We start from the raw sequence: 15,859 nt of genomic DNA, 5'->3' as shown, positions 1-15,859 counted from the left end.
CACACTACAAAACAGGACGTTTCTGCACCGATGAAAGAAATGTATGCAAAACACATTAAAAGTAATTTAAAATGATGTCAAATATATGAATGAAACCAAATCCGATCTCTGATTCACTGAACATTCCACAAAACACACATTCTGTTCACTATAGTATATCAAACAACTCACCCAAAAGAAGCAGAACTTCTAGAAAGTTATCATTAAACACAATTCACTTTATTGACTTCGTTATATTTCACATAAAATGTGTATTAAAATGGTAAAATAGAAATGCATCAAATGCACCCTGCAGTTGAATTTACAATGAGACGAAGTGATGGCTGAGGGAGCATCATGTTGGCCAAACTGAGACTTGTGCAAATTTGAATATGTACTGTTCTGCTAACGGTCCTTCTCTGCAGTCTTTTACACTGCTGCCTCCAAGTGGTTAAACACTGGTGGTGGATGACGAATTTAAAACAAATGCATCAACATAACTTTGGTTTGTTGGAGGAATATTTAGGCATGTATATATATATTCATCTACAATTTTGAATATGGTTTACCTGTGATAAGTTTATTTTATGTTTGCCAGTAAGCCATGACAGTGTGACACAGTAACTGAAACAGCTAATGTCAAGTGTCTTTGTAGACTGATCTTTAACACTTAGCAATTTACAAGGATTACCAACTATACAACGTTTGTTATATAATTGTTTTCGTGTAAATGCAAACATTATCTCTTGTTTTGTTGACGTGTTCTGTTTAATCATATCTTATCATCAATAAATGTTAAAGGACTTTTTATATAAATTAACAGATATCTGAGTGTCAGGGACCAGGAAGACCAGAGAGCCACAGAGTTTCTTTGAACAAAGGTTGTTTTTTAATTTTGTTTCCATTAACAAAATGCAAAAAGATAAATTTCAAAACCGGTAAAAATGGTAAATTACTCAAACGAGCCTCCAGTAACAGATGGTGACCAGTTAACAGCATCACAAAAAACACTCCCTCTCAACTGAGATAGGGGAACATATATAGTGGCTGGTCAAGCCACTCAAAACCAAAGAGGGGGATAGACTTAGACATACTAACATTGAAAACAAATTACAGCCACAACATAACACCCCAGTATAAGACCATATCATATTAACTAAGGGAAATTAAATATAAATATAAATATCAAACAATAATCAAAGATTACACAACTATAAATTTGAGTAGGAAATAATGTCCTTACCCATGATTACACGCGACATGTTGCAGTCCAATTAGTGCTCAAAGCCATTTAAGGTTGTTTGCTGCAGCTGGGCCTCTTTTGGATGAATTGCCAGATGACTCAAGCAACAACCCCCAGGAACTGGTAAAGAAAACTTAATTAATAATCACAGAAAGAATATATTTAATAAATAAAAGTATGTTGTATGAAATCAAAATGTCCAGTTATTTAATAAATGAAGTGTGCAAAAAGAAACAACTAAGCAAATTAGGAATTAAGAGGTACCACCTTGTTACTGAATTTCAGTGTGTGGTTGCTGGTGCGGCCATCACACTGAGCTATGAATTTATGTTGCTCTTGGTCTTTTAGATAAGACAATAGTTCACATTTCAAATATTTCAACGGTTTCAAGTTTGTTTGTCATAAGTAGGTTTTTGCAAGTTCCACGGCAGAACAAAAAGTGTTGGACAAGGACAGGTCAACACAGCAATGCAATACGAGCAATGTCATATAGAATAATTGAATTGCATGTAAAATAAAGTAAAATAGCTAAATATAAATAAAACAATTCTAATACAATACCCTTTAAATTGTATTTATTATTTTTCATAATTTTACATTATTTTTCACATAGGGCCAGGTAGGTTTGGATAGCTTTTTTTCCTTTAATAAATTAAATCATCATTTAAAAACTGAAATTTGTATTTATTCGGGTTATCTTTGTCGAATATTAAAATTTGTTTGATCTGAAACATTTAAGTCTGACTATGCAAAAAAAAAAAGAAACGGGGGGGGGGGGGCAAACATTTTTTCACAGCACTGTTGTAATAACTTCACTGAGGAAGGGCAAGGACAAGATTAGCTCATTTTGGAATTCTTGAGAGAAGGGGCGACCCTGACTCCTCCTCCTCGAAAAAAAAGTGGAGGTTTGTATACTAAGTGGGATCACGTGGCCACTGCCTGTACAGACTGTCCCAATGGGGTGGGAGTGTGTGTGTGTGTGTCGGGGGTTGGTGGTGGGGGGTGTCGTAAAGCGTGGCCACATCTCGAACGTGCAGTAACTTTGGTCCTGCAGCGTACGAGAGAAAGTTAGAGCCGAAAGTTTGGAAGCGAAAGTATTTGATCACCAACGGAGGTGGCTGCTGAGATCATCCATTTCTCGCTCGTTTTTTTTTCACTGGTGTATTTCATCTTTTATATTAGAAAATAACGTTTTTCCAGCGTTTGTGGAAGGAGTCCGCGCCTCCTCCTCCTCCTGCGCGCTGCCTCTCATTCATGCGGCGGAGGACACAATGAGACATGTGTCCGAGACAATGTAGCGAGATGCTCTGATTCTGCTTCTCACAGGACGAGGGGGACGATCTGCTCGACTGCAGAGGGACACCAGCAGCTTAAATGTGTGCCTTGTTCCCCCCCCACACCTCCAGGTCTTCTTCTTACTCCAGATAAATTACCGACATGGTATTTACGATGGCTCGTAAACACCGTGCCATTCTGCCTTTTTAGACGCTATAAACGTACGAATGATGAGAAACTCCGTCCCTGTTTCCACTCGTGTCAAAACCCTTGTGTGTGTGTGTGTGTCGGGTTTGTGTTTCCGCGCCGGCGCAGGTATGAATGGTGTTTTGTGCAAACATGGAGGCTGTGTCCACTCCAATCAACAATCCTCAATGTCATTGACGTGATCTGCCAATTAAACCATCGTATCCAGGTTTAGCTCTGCGTGTGTGAAAGCATCATTTCAGGGAGTCAGGGATTTCTATCACGCAGAAGTATTAATTTGCCTGTTTCAGTGGTGGGGGGAAAACGAGGCTCTTGAATTGAAAGCCCCCTCCCCCTAAATGACTGCTATTAAATGGGCACCACACATGGACACACATAGATGGGGGGGTTGGTGTCCCGGGTTTCCAAATGCCAGTAGCATTAATCAATCACTTATATTGGCACAGATACAATTCTAAACAGTTTTCAACATTTGCCCCTTAACAGTCAATGATTTCTATGCTCACCCTTGGATGAGCAGCAAAGCTTTCAGTGGGGATTTAGCTCTCAGTGTCTCCACGAGATGCTGGTTTGAGGCGTTTGAGAGCAGCCATTAATGTAATTTGTAGTGAGATGATAAACGGAGTGATGTGTGTTTCTGCTTGAGCAGATAGTCAGATTTGCCAAACGCTCCAGTGGCTCTTGAATATGTAAAAACGCTCTGGTTCGAGTGCTGCAGCCTGACAGTTTGACGGCTGTGGCGTATTAAGCTCAGATAATTGGGTGATATTTACTTACAGAGCACACAATCACTCCAAAACCATGACCAACCTCCCCCTTAATGATATGCTCCGTAGAAATGTTTCACTCTCTTGACAGGAGGGGTTCGAGTGGGAGGGCGCAGTCTACTTTTCTTTTTCAGTAACATTATAATCCAAAGTAATGAGAATTGAGAAATTTGTTTTACTGAATAATTTCAAATTTAATTCTAAGTCAAAATAGCTCATGTATTCGAAAGTCTTTGAGTGTGATCTGGTGAGGTTGAGTCTTCATAAATATTCATGCTTCCTGGACAGTTACAAAAATGTAACAATGTCAGTGTAATGCAATACTCTTAGCAGATGGGAAGGACACTGCTAATGATTCAAGATTTGGCTTCGATAGAAACACACCCGCTCTGATTTGCCTCTGCTCTATGCTGATAAATGATGATTGTTGAAAATTGCATCACAGATCACTTGCTGTCAACAGGTCAAGGCTTGCCCTTCATAACATAGGCAAACTTCTGACTCCCAGAAATGATACTTATGAATTAACCTGTGAGATGATGCCACCAGGCAACAGTCTGGCTTCTTCAGATCTGAAGCTGGCTTGTTAAACAGAGGGGAGTATGGAAAAGGCACAGTCATAAAATCAAAATTTGCTCATTATCCCTGACTCAGTGCCATGTGGCAGTGTTCCACCAGGTTCTGAAAAACCGCTCCTGTTTACATTAACTCCCTCTCCCCCATCTGTGTTTCTCCTTACCCAGATCCCAGCCCTAGTTTTTCATGTGATTCTATGAAACAAGACAAACAAGTGTTAAATATTCCCCAGGCTTTAGGTCAATGGTACTATGAGTGCATGTTGTTTTTATCAAAGCACTGGTTGAATTAAGGTTTGTCTTTAAGTGCTGAGATAGAAGATGGCCCAGTCAGAAACACTTTCTCATGATTTACCCATGTATTGCACAAATGGGACTAGAGTTATGCTTGGCACGGATGGCTCCCATCTTTGGATGTTCCCTGGGTTAACCAAGCAGCATGCTGAGATAAAACTGGGAATGAGTGCAAAGAAAAAAACATCAGGCAAGATTAATTTTTTAAAGATGAATACAATTTACCCCAACCATGTTTGGACTCAGTTCTAAAAGGTGGAGGCTGGGGTGGTGGATGCAAGCTTCCGGCAGCAGGGTGTGGGTGGCAGGGTCGCTGAGCAGGGATAAGTGAGGAGGATGTTGAATCTTTTTAGCTATTACTATTTCATACATTTCGTTGTCATAAGAGCATACATTCTTTTTAACTGTATATACTGAAGTACCTTTGTTGTTGCAGAATGAATCTTTAGCCTCTGCACGACAAGCTATGACCAACAAGACGACCAGAATCTAGACATCCAAACATGCAAACCCGGAATTCAATAATGAAGACCAAATATTTGCTTGTCTTCATCTGTATTGTTGCCCTGGTCATCATCGAAAAGGAGAGCAGTATCATTTCAAGGTAAGAGTATAAAACCTGCAGAAAACCCAGGAAATCTTTGGAGATGTTGAAATGTATTGCTGTGATTTGAGTTCTGGGAAAGAAACGAGTCCTTTTTTGATATTTATGTTCACTCCAGGCTTAGGGCCAGCTCCGGCCTTTTGTATCCGTCAAGCTCACTGCCAATGCCTTTTCCTTGACCTGTTCAAAAATACAGATCAGGATACCCTCCTCATAGTCAAGATAAAGATGAGTGGGATTACCACACTTCTAGAAATGAGAATCTAGCCAACAGCTGGTTAGTTAAGCTTACTACAAAGACTGGAAACACTGACTGTGAACATGATTTGATTGGCCTGCGCTTCTGTTGCCACATGAAAAAACTGCTCATCTATACATGCTGTATGCAGCTGGAGCAATGCAATGATAACAGAACTACAATGCAGTTTGGCATGATGTGAGCCCATTCAGTAAATGAGCAGTGTTTTGGTTGAAACTCCAACCCTAATGGCTGAGTCCTAGCAACATAATTAACTTGTTACATCTTGCTTTTTTATGTTTTTGAAGACCAAAATGTAAAAATGAAGTTGTGGTTTCATTTACATTATTGTGCTGGACTATTTCAGACTAACTCCCATCTTCTGTTTTCGTTACATTACATTAAACCATGCTAACCACCTCAAACATACAGTAGATCCATGTAACAGTGTAAGATAAATGCAAAATTAACTAATCTGTTGTTGATTTATCTTTCCCATCAGGGTCTCCGATAAGATAATCCAGAGTCGCGCTCCTCCGCTGGACCCACACTCACCACTGGATAACAGCAACACGACACAAAATGGCCCCCTGTCCATGCTCAAAATGTTGCTTTCTACACTCCCTGGTGCAAAAGGGAATTCCTCAAACTTTTCTGATGAGCAAGAGGATGATGAACTGGACCACTTAGGCACGTACAACTCCAGCCGTGGCCGTAAGCATGTATTGCTCCTGGCCAGAACAAGAACAGGTTCCTCGTTTGTCGGGGAGATTTTCAACCACCACGGGGAGAACATGTTCTACCTTTATGAGCCTCTGTGGCACGTCGAGCTCTTGCTGAGTTCGGCCAAAAAGTATTACAATGATACATTGTTGGGAAGACTGTACAGGGATGTACTCTGGGGGCTTTTCCTGTGTGATTTCAATCCTCTCGAGAAGTTCATCACTCCCCCACCGGAGGAACACGTCACCGCTGCTCTTTTCCGCAGAGAGATGAGTTTATCGCTCTGTGAAGATCACGTCTGCAGTCCTTTCGACAAAGAAGTTTACGAACCGTATGATACATTCTCTGTCATTGATCAGTGTTGGTTGAATATGAAAAAGAAACTAACAAATTGATTTAGCTGCATAGATGGCGAGGCTGTGTTATGTTATGGAAATCCCTTTTTATTATCGACATAGATTGTTTTTCTCCTTCAGTTTGGTGCAGTGATTTGCTCTATATGATAAGCATAACTAGGACCATAACATTTGCTGGTACCACAGCCTTTGCTGGTATTAACAGAACGCAGCACATTTAGAATGCTTTATCATTTAGATTATGAGCAACACATTGTTCATGAATTTACCTAAAGTGCATTCAAATTGGGTTGTGACTCAAATGAGGTTTAACAAAACTAGACACTTGAAGACATCACTTTCAGATTTAGGAAATTGTGATGGGTATTTTTATCCATTTTTTGGCCATTTTATGTGAATAGATGAATTCATGTAAATTATTGTTAGAATAAGCCTTATATGCAACAATATTTAGGTTTGGTGATTTAAGGTGGCCCAGGACTCACTGGCTATAGAGATTTTTATCTCCACAGGTCCTTCCTAGTTAATTAATACTTGTATGTTCCTTGACTCTACTCCTAACTTAACTCCACATTCTTGCATCTTTAACTTTTTCAAAGAATCAAATATTTGCTAATTGTCCTGATATTTTACCACTTTTCATACTCATACAAGCTTTAAGTGTTTTAACTGCTCTAACTTAGAAACTGAACTTTACGGAACTTCTGACATCTGAAGTAACTCCTCCTGCTTTGCATCTCTATAAAAGGTGTTTATCATGTTAAAACTAAACAACTCTTCTCTTAGATATCGCTGTAGGACTCGTCTCTGTGGGCCGCTGAACTTGACCCTTGCCTCGGAGTCCTGTCTTTCCAAGCAATACCATGCCGTAAAGACTCTCCGTGTGCGCACTCTGGAACCATTGCAGCCGTTGGTGGAGGATCCACGTCTAGATGTGAGATTGATCCAGCTAGTCCGAGATCCACGGGCCGTCTTAGCATCCCGTATAGCAGCTTTCGATGACTACAAGGTGTGGAAGGCCTGGGGGCTGGATGGCCAGGTGCCCGAAAAAGAGGTGAAGAAGCTCAAAATAAACTGTGATCAAATAAAGATGTCTGCAGAGGTGGGACTGAGCCACCCTCAATGGCTGAGGAAACGCTACATGTTGGTGCGTTACGAGGACATTGCCCTGTATCCAATGCAGAAGGCAGAGGACATGTACAGGTTCGCAGGGATACCATTCAGTCCCCAAGCTAGGGACTGGATTCTAAGGAACACCGCACAGGAAGAGGGCGACGAATACTCCACCGGGAAGAATTCATCTGAGCATGCAGAAAAATGGAGGTTTAGCATGCCCTTTACACTGGTTCAGGTGGTGCAGAGAGTGTGTGAACCCTACATGAAGATGTTTGGGTACAGGATCGTGGACGATGAAAAGACACTGATCAACCAGTCCATCAGTTTGCTCGAGAACAGACAGTTTCAGTAGCTTGAAGGTCACAATTTGTAGCTGTGACTCTGCAGGAGGAGCCATTATTGCACAGACTAAAACTAGTAACACAGCTGCCATTAGACACAAAATGACAGCATTACGGCTATACAGTTCTATTCATACTCACCAATGATGTGCCTCATAACAATGAAGATGCAATTAAAGATAAATATAAGTATTTATTCGCATACTGTGTTAAGTTATATCATGGTACTTAAGATATGTCACTCTCTGTTTCATTCATACAAAATAAGCATAGACGTCAAGCATGACAGATTGCCTGAGATTATATATAAGATTTTATTGATAGATGTTCACATTTTCAGGGATAAACTACGGCAGTGGTTCTCAAACTTTTTCCGTCATGCCCCACTTTGGGTCTAAAATATTTTTCATGCCCCACCCGCTCCCCCGCCCCAACAAAATGGGCCAAGTTTAACATGTGTATTTACATAACATACACATGAACATTAAAGCCACATTACTTTCAGGAATTTCTGACTATTTTTTTAAATAAGCGACAAATGTCACAAAAAGTTGTTTGAAAAATCTGCTTAAATTCAACATAATTGAAGTACTACTGGTGACATTTATCAATATATTCCTCCATCAGTCTGTACTTTTTCAAAAATAGAGAAAATTAATTCAATTAAAATCACTTTGTTACAAAGATGATAAAGCTCGACCAAAAAGAACACATGCATGTGACTGGGGTGTAGCGTTTCTAAGTGTCTTCTTAATTTGTTTGGTCTCATTAAGTTTTCAGACATAAAATACACACTGGTCTCTCATGTCCCACCACATTGACTGTGAACCCAAGAGCAAGACAGGTTTCATCGTACTTTATTTTCAAATTGGTTTTTGAACACTGTCTCTTGTTTGTCCCTGACCGGCTGCCTCACGTGAACGATGCTCTCCACTGTGTGTGTCGCTGAGCGAGTGAGTGGGGGCGGAGCCTCGGGGCCTGAGTGTGTGCGCGACGTGCACAACACTGCACAGGGAGCCGCTGCAGAGGGGCTGAAGCCGCGGGCTGGTGACCACTGGCTACGGCGAAAGAGCGATTTGTTTACTGCTCCGTCGTTAAAAAGATGCAGACGTCAAAACATTGGATTTTTTTTTTAAAGACTACATTACAACTTAAAGCAATAAAATCACGAGAAATATGAAGACGTACAATTTTCAATCGTTAGATGTTTTGGGTTTTAGTTAAATATGTACAAAGCATGTATGTAACCGTATCAATGTGGCCTATCTCTTTAAGTGAAACCCAGGTTCTGTAGCGTTAACTGTCCCTCTTGTCTTGACGGTATATAAAGGTAGCCACTGTGACTGCCTCAATAGAAGCATTGTGTTCAGCTTGGCTGAGGTACCAGTGAAACCGCAGGCCCGCTCATGGAAGAAGTATATGCATAGATGTACATATAGTAGTGGGCTTACACTACCTTAGTGTTGAAAACATAAATATGAATACTGGCAGGTTTTGAGATGCCCAGATTCACTACTTAAGTACTTTGAAATACCAACTGAAACAATGGGTGTAGTCAGAGTGTACACACATTAAGATCCCCAAAGTCTCAATAATATGCTGGGAGCAGATATGTTGGACTGGTGGTTTGACCTTCATAGATAAATGATTTTCAAAGAAGTATAAAAACTTCACTCACCAGAATGGCACTCAGCGATGTGTATAACTCCGCCAACGGATGCAGTAGAAGTGCAGTCCCCTTAAATTCAATCAAGCTGCACCAGTGGTGTATAAAGTACTTGAAAGCCATACTTGAGTAAAAGTACAGATATCCTACTTGAAAGTGACTCCGGTGAAAGTAAAAGTCACCCGTCAGAAAATGACTTGAGTAAAAGTCTTAAAGTCGCTCATATTAAATGTACTTAAGTATCAAAAGTATCTGGTGTTGAAATGTACTTAAGTATCAAAAGTAAAAGTACAAGTACCAAAATAAAAAATGCTAATTGCTTTTTATAGTAGGCCTATACAGACACAAAACATCCCAAAATTGTTCTCTTCAGGATTTATTTCAACTGACTGAAAAATTATAACAACAATATATATATAATGTATAATTTTACAAATTTTGAACCCGAGAAGCTGAGGTTCAAATAGTATTGGACAAGTGCATCTGAACTTCTAGAGACAACAAAGAATCCAACAGAATAAACAAATACCTCTTGAGTCTACCTAAGCACACTAATAGAACAAAGTATAACCACTAAAAAAGTCTGTAAATATCACTAAACATGGACCTTTCATCAGTAGCAGGAGTGATACACAATGCCCCTTATGATAACTCAGCAAAGGGAAACTAGGCACACAAAATAAGGTAGTTTCTCTTTTGTTAACAGCCTGGACAGTGCTAGTACAGAGAAGAAAAAATCACTGGACACAGTCTGGTTTTGCTGCCAAATTTCAGACTGAACAAGGAAATAAATAATTGAAGACCAATGTTGTTTTTTTAATGCTAAATTACATCCAATACATCCAATTGAATATCTTAAGGTGCAAATTTGGTTACAGTATTTTGGTGACTTTTATAAAAGTTAAAGTTAAAAGTAAAGTTTATAAATTATCAGTGTCTTGCTTGACGGCACTTCAACACTAACCTTTTGTGTCTATTAGCTGTATTTTGTAACTGCCTGTATATCTGCCCGCCAGCTTGTCCATGCATCTACATGTGCGCCTGTTTATTTATCATTAGACTATCTTCACTGAATGGGCCTGCGGTTGTGTTTGCATTTGTTTCCAGCAGGTGGGGTATCTTGCCTGTAGGCAAAGTGAAGACACAACCCTGCATGAAGTTGTACACATTAACCAGTTTGTACAATACATATATAAAGACTCAACAGCTTCTAAGTTGTGTTGAGTCAGCACAAAGGGCGACTAAGGACTGGAATTGGCAATATATAGATATATAATATCTTTGCAAAAATTATATTGGCATTATAGTGAGTGGAAAACTGGGCCTGGTTACCCAGGGGTCCATTTGGCGAGGTCCATTAAAAAACCTGAACTGTGTGCATGAATATGCAGTAGTCCACAACACAGTGTTTGTTTTTGGTTGGGTTGGCTGAAAGTTGTTTTTGCGTTTGTTTATATAATAGGTTGTGTTGTTTGTTTTTCCATCTCAACTTGTTTTAAATCTGTTTGTTTTGTTTAAATGGACGTGTAAGACTAAGTAGACACGGCCAACCAATGATAGTCTATTTGCCAACAGTTTTTGTTTAAACCAACTACTTCCACTATTTTCTTTAAGACAAGTTAACTACTTGCTGCTTCGAGTTATGTATTTATGTGCAGATGTTGACACGAAGCAGGAAAGGGAAAACAAATGTGAATCGAAAAAGGAATACCTTAAAAAAAAATCATGTAAAGTCACCTAATAAAAGCCCTCAAAAAGCCAATTCATTTGCCTGAATAATAATCCTTACAATTTCAATAGGGCCTAACCTCTGTCAGTGCCTGTCAGTGCTCGGGCCCTAATAATAAAGACGGCAGGAGTGAGAGAGCGAGAGAGAGGTGCGCCGTGCGTAAAGGTGCACGTTCCACCAACCTCCGCTGCTCAAGTAACGAGCCAGTTTTGAGAATGTAGAAAGTACAGATATTTGTGCTCAAATGTAGCGATTAAAAGTAAAAAAGTCGTCAGGAAAATAAATACCCAAGTAAAGTACAGATATGTGAAAAATCTACTTAAGTACAGTAACAAAGTATTTCTACTGCGTTACTTCCCACCACTGCAACTGAGATAGGGGAACATATATGGTGGCTGGTCAAGCCACTCAAAACCAAAGAGGGGGATAGACTTAAACATACTAACATTGAAAAAAAAATTACAGCCACAACATAACACCCCAGTATAAGACCATATCATATTAACTAAGGGAAATTAAATATAAATATAAATATCAAACAATAATCAAAGATTTAACAACTACAAATTCAAGTAGGAAATAATGTCCTTCCCCATGATTACACGCGACATGTTGCAGTCCAATTAGTGCTCAAAGCCATTTAAGGTTGTTTGCTGCAGCTGGGCCTCTTTTGGATGAATTGCCAGATGACTCCAGCAACAACCCCAAGGAACTGGTTAAGAAAACTTAATTAGTTATCACAGAAAGAATATATTTAATAAATAAAAGTATGTTGTATGAAATCAAAATGTCCAGTTATTTAATAAATGAAGTGTGCAAAAAGAAACAACTAAGCAAATTAGGAATTAAGAGGTACCACCTTGTTACTGAATTTCAGTGTGTGGTTGCTGGTGCGGCCATCACACTGAGCTATGAATTTATGTTGCTCTTGGTCTTTTAGATAAGACAATAGTTCACATTTCAAATATTTCAACGGTTTCAAGTTTGTTTGTCATAAGTAGGTTTTTGCAAGTTCCACGGCAGAACAAAAAGTGTTGGACAAGGACAGGTCAACACAGCAATACAATACGAGCTATGTCATACAAAATAATTGAATTACATGTAAAATAAAGTAAAATATCTAAATATAAATAAAACAATTCTAATACAATACCCTTTAAATTGTATTTATTATTTTTCAGAATTTTACATTATTTTTCACATAGGGCCAGGTAGGTTTGGATAGCTTTTTTCCTTTAATAAATTAAATCATCATTTAAAAACTGAAATTTGTATTTATTCGGGTTATCTTTGTCTAATATTAAATTTGTTTGGTCTGAAACATTTAAGTGTGACAACTATGCAAAAAAAAACCAGGAGGGGGGGGGGCAAACATTTTTTCACAGCACTGTTGTTGTAATAACTTGGAAGGCACTAAGGAAGGGCAAGGACAAGATTAGCTCATTTTGGAATTCTTGAGAGAAGGGGCGACCCTGACTCTCCTCCTCGAAAAAAAAGTGGAGGTTTGTATACAAAGTGGGATCACGTGACCACTGACTGAACAGACTGTCCCAATGGGGTGGGAGTGTGTGTGTGTGTGTTTGTCGGGGGTTGGTGGTGGGGGGTGTCGTAAAGCGTGGCCACATCTCGAACGTGCAGTCACTTTGGTCCTGCAGCGTACGAGAGAAAGTTAGAGCCGAAAGTTTGGAAGCGAAATAATTTGATCACCAACGGAGGTGGCTGCTGAGATAATCTATTTCTCGCTGGCTTAGTTTTGTCACTGGTATATTTCATCTTTTTTATTAGAAAATAACGTTTTTTCCGGCGTTTGTGGAAGGAGTCCGCGCCTCCTCCTCCTCCTGCGCGCTGCCTCTCATTCATGCGGCGGAGGAGCGGAGGACACAATGAGACATGTGTCCGAGACAATGTAGCGAGATGCTCTGATTCTGCTTCTCACAGGACGAGGGGGACGATCTGCTCGACTGCAGAGGGACACCAGCGGCTTAAAGGTTTGTGCCTTGTCCCCCCCCCCACAGCTCCAGGTCTTCTTTTTACTCCAGATAAATTACCGACATGGTATTTACGATGGCTCGTAAACACCGTGCCATTCCGCCTTTTTAGACGCTATAAACGTACGAATGATGAGAAACTCCGTCCCTGTTTCCACTCGTGTCAAAACCCTTGTGTGTGTGTCGGGTTTGTGTTTCCGCGCCGGCGCAGGTATGAATGGTGTTTTGTGCAAACATGGAGGCTGTGTCCACTCCAATCAACAATCCTCAATGTCATTGACGTGATCTGTCAATTAAACCATCGTATCCAGGTTTAGCTCTGCGTGTGTGAAAGCATCATTTCAGGGAGTCAGGGATTTCTATCACGCAGAAGTATTCATTCGTCTGTTTCAGTGGTGGGGGGAAAACAAGGCTCTTGAATTGAAAGCCCCCTCCCCCTAAATGACTGCTATTAAATGGGCACCACACATGGATACACATAGATGGGGGGGGGGGGGGGGTTGGTTTCCTTGGTTTCCAAATGCCAGTAGCATTAATCAATCACTTATATTGGCACAGATACAATTCTAAACAGTTTTCAACATTTGCCCCTTAACAGTCAATGATTTCTATTCTCACCCCTGGATGAGCAGCAAAGCTTTCAGTGGGGATTTAGCTCTCAGTGTCTCCATGAGATGCTGCTTTGAGGCGTTTGAAGGCAGCCATTAATGTAATTTGTAGTGAGATGATAAACAGAGTGATGTGTGTTTCTGCTTGAGCAGATAGTCAGATTTGCCAAACGCTCCAGTGGCTCTTGAATATGTAAAAACGCTCTGGTTCAAGTGCTGCAGCCTGACAGTTTGACGGCTGTGGCGTATTAAGCTCAGATAATTGGGTGATATTTACTTACAGAGCACACAATCACTCCAAAACCATGTTTAACCCCCCCTTAATGATATGCTCCGTAGAAATGTTTCACTCTCTTGACAGGAGGGGTTCGAGTGGGAGGGCGCAGTCTACTTTTCTTTTTCAGTAACATTATAATCCAAAGTAATTGTAATTGTATTCAAAAGTCTTTGAGTGTGGTCTGGTGAGGTTGAGTCTTAATATATATTCATGCTTCCTGGACAGTTACAAAAATGTAACAATGTCAGTGTAATGCAATACTCTTAGCAGATGGGAAGGACACTGCTAATGATTCAAGATTTGGCTTCGATAGAAACACACCCGCTCTGATTTGCCTCTGCTCTATGCTGATAAATGATGATTGTTGAAATTTGCATCACAGATCACTTGCTGTCGACAGGTCAAGGCTTGCCCTTCATAACATAGGCAAACTTCTGACTCCCAGAAATTATACTTATGAATTAACCTGTGAGATGGTGCCACCAGGCAACAGTCTGGCTTCTTCTGATCTGAAGCTGGCTTGTAAAGAGAGGGGAGTATGGAAAAGGCACAGTCATAAAATCAAAATTTGCTCATTATCCCTGACTCAGTGCCATGTGGCAGTGTTCCACTAGGTTTTGAAAAAATGCTCCTGTTTACATTAACTCCCTCTCCCCCATCTGTGTTTCTCCTTACCCAGATCCCAGCACTAGTTTTTCATGTGATTCTATGAAACAAGACAAACAAGTGTTAAATATTCCCCAGGCTTCGGGTCAATGGACTTATGAGTGCATGTTGTTTTTATCAAAGCACTGGTTGAGTTAAGGTTTGTCTTTAAGTGCTGAGATAGAAGATGGCTCAGTCAGAAACACTTTCTCATGATTTACCCATGTATTGCACAAATGGGACTAGAGTTATGCTTGGCACGGATGGCTCCCATCTTTGGATGTTCCCTGGGTTTACCAAGCAGCATGCTCAGATAAAACTGGGAATGAGTGCAAAGAAAAAAACAGCAGGCAAGATTAATTTTTTAAAGATGAATACTATTCACCCACAATCATGTTTGGACTCAGTTAGGGCTGCAGCTAATGACTATTATAGTCGATTAGTCGCCAATTATTGAAACGATTAATGGAATAATCAGATTATGAATGACACAAATTCTCAATTGCTATTATTTAGCAAGCAGCTTTTAAATTTAGCTTGAGGTTGTTCGAGGCATGTGATGACTGAAAATAAAGACAATAAAGATTGATACTTCATTAAAAAAAATTTCTTTTAATAAACTTTTTGTCCATTCAAAACCAAGGACAGGCAAAATGCTAATACATAAAAAGTTTCCTTTTGACTGTGAACCAAGAACAGGCCAAGTGCTGGTACTAAAAATAATAATTTAAAAAAAAATCAAGTATCCATTTTTTGTGTTAACAAATAAGGACAGGGAAAATAACATTAATAAAAACAACAACAAACGAAACTACAGTCTTCTTCGGACTAAATAATTGTGAACTTCCATCAGCACCTCCGGTAAAACGACGTTTAGTTCTGCAGCGCGGCACGAGAAACACGCGCTATGACGTAACCACATTTCATCGACGAGTAAATTCGTCGGCGACTATTTTTGTCATCGATTTGTCGACGCCGACGACTAATCGTTGCACCCCTAGACTCAGTACTAAAAGGTGGAGGCTGGGGTGGTGGATGCAAGCTGCCGGCAGCAGGGTGTGGGTGGCAGGGTCGCTGAGCAGGGATAAGTCAGGAGGATGTTGAATCTTTTTAGCTATTACTATTTCATACATTTCGTTGTCATAAGAGCATACTTTTTTTTAACTGTATATACTGAAGTATCTTTGTTGTTGCAGAAGGAATCTTTAGCCTCTGCACGACAAGCTAT

General features: G+C 40.0%; 1 protein-coding gene across 1 annotated transcript; it reads left to right on the top strand.

Annotated features, from left to right (window-relative positions):
* The first annotated feature begins 4,864 nt into the window (after nt 1–4,864).
* LOC133021070 (carbohydrate sulfotransferase 3-like) lies at nt 4,865–7,789 on the top strand. The gene is made up of 4 exons (XM_061087837.1): nt 4,865–4,944; nt 5,685–5,787; nt 5,884–6,236; nt 7,048–7,789. The coding sequence occupies exons 1-4, from the start codon at nt 4,865–4,867 to the stop codon at nt 7,727–7,729; spliced, it is 1,218 nt and encodes a 405-aa protein (XP_060943820.1). The 3' UTR covers nt 7,730–7,789.
* Nucleotides 7,790–15,859: the final 8,070 nt, after the last annotated feature.

This window comes from Limanda limanda, chromosome 15 (assembly GCF_963576545.1).
Source record: "Limanda limanda chromosome 15, fLimLim1.1, whole genome shotgun sequence".
In the NCBI taxonomy this organism is placed as follows: Eukaryota; Metazoa; Chordata; class Actinopteri; order Pleuronectiformes; family Pleuronectidae; genus Limanda; species Limanda limanda.
This window is presented reverse-complemented; position numbering and strand designations above follow the sequence as displayed.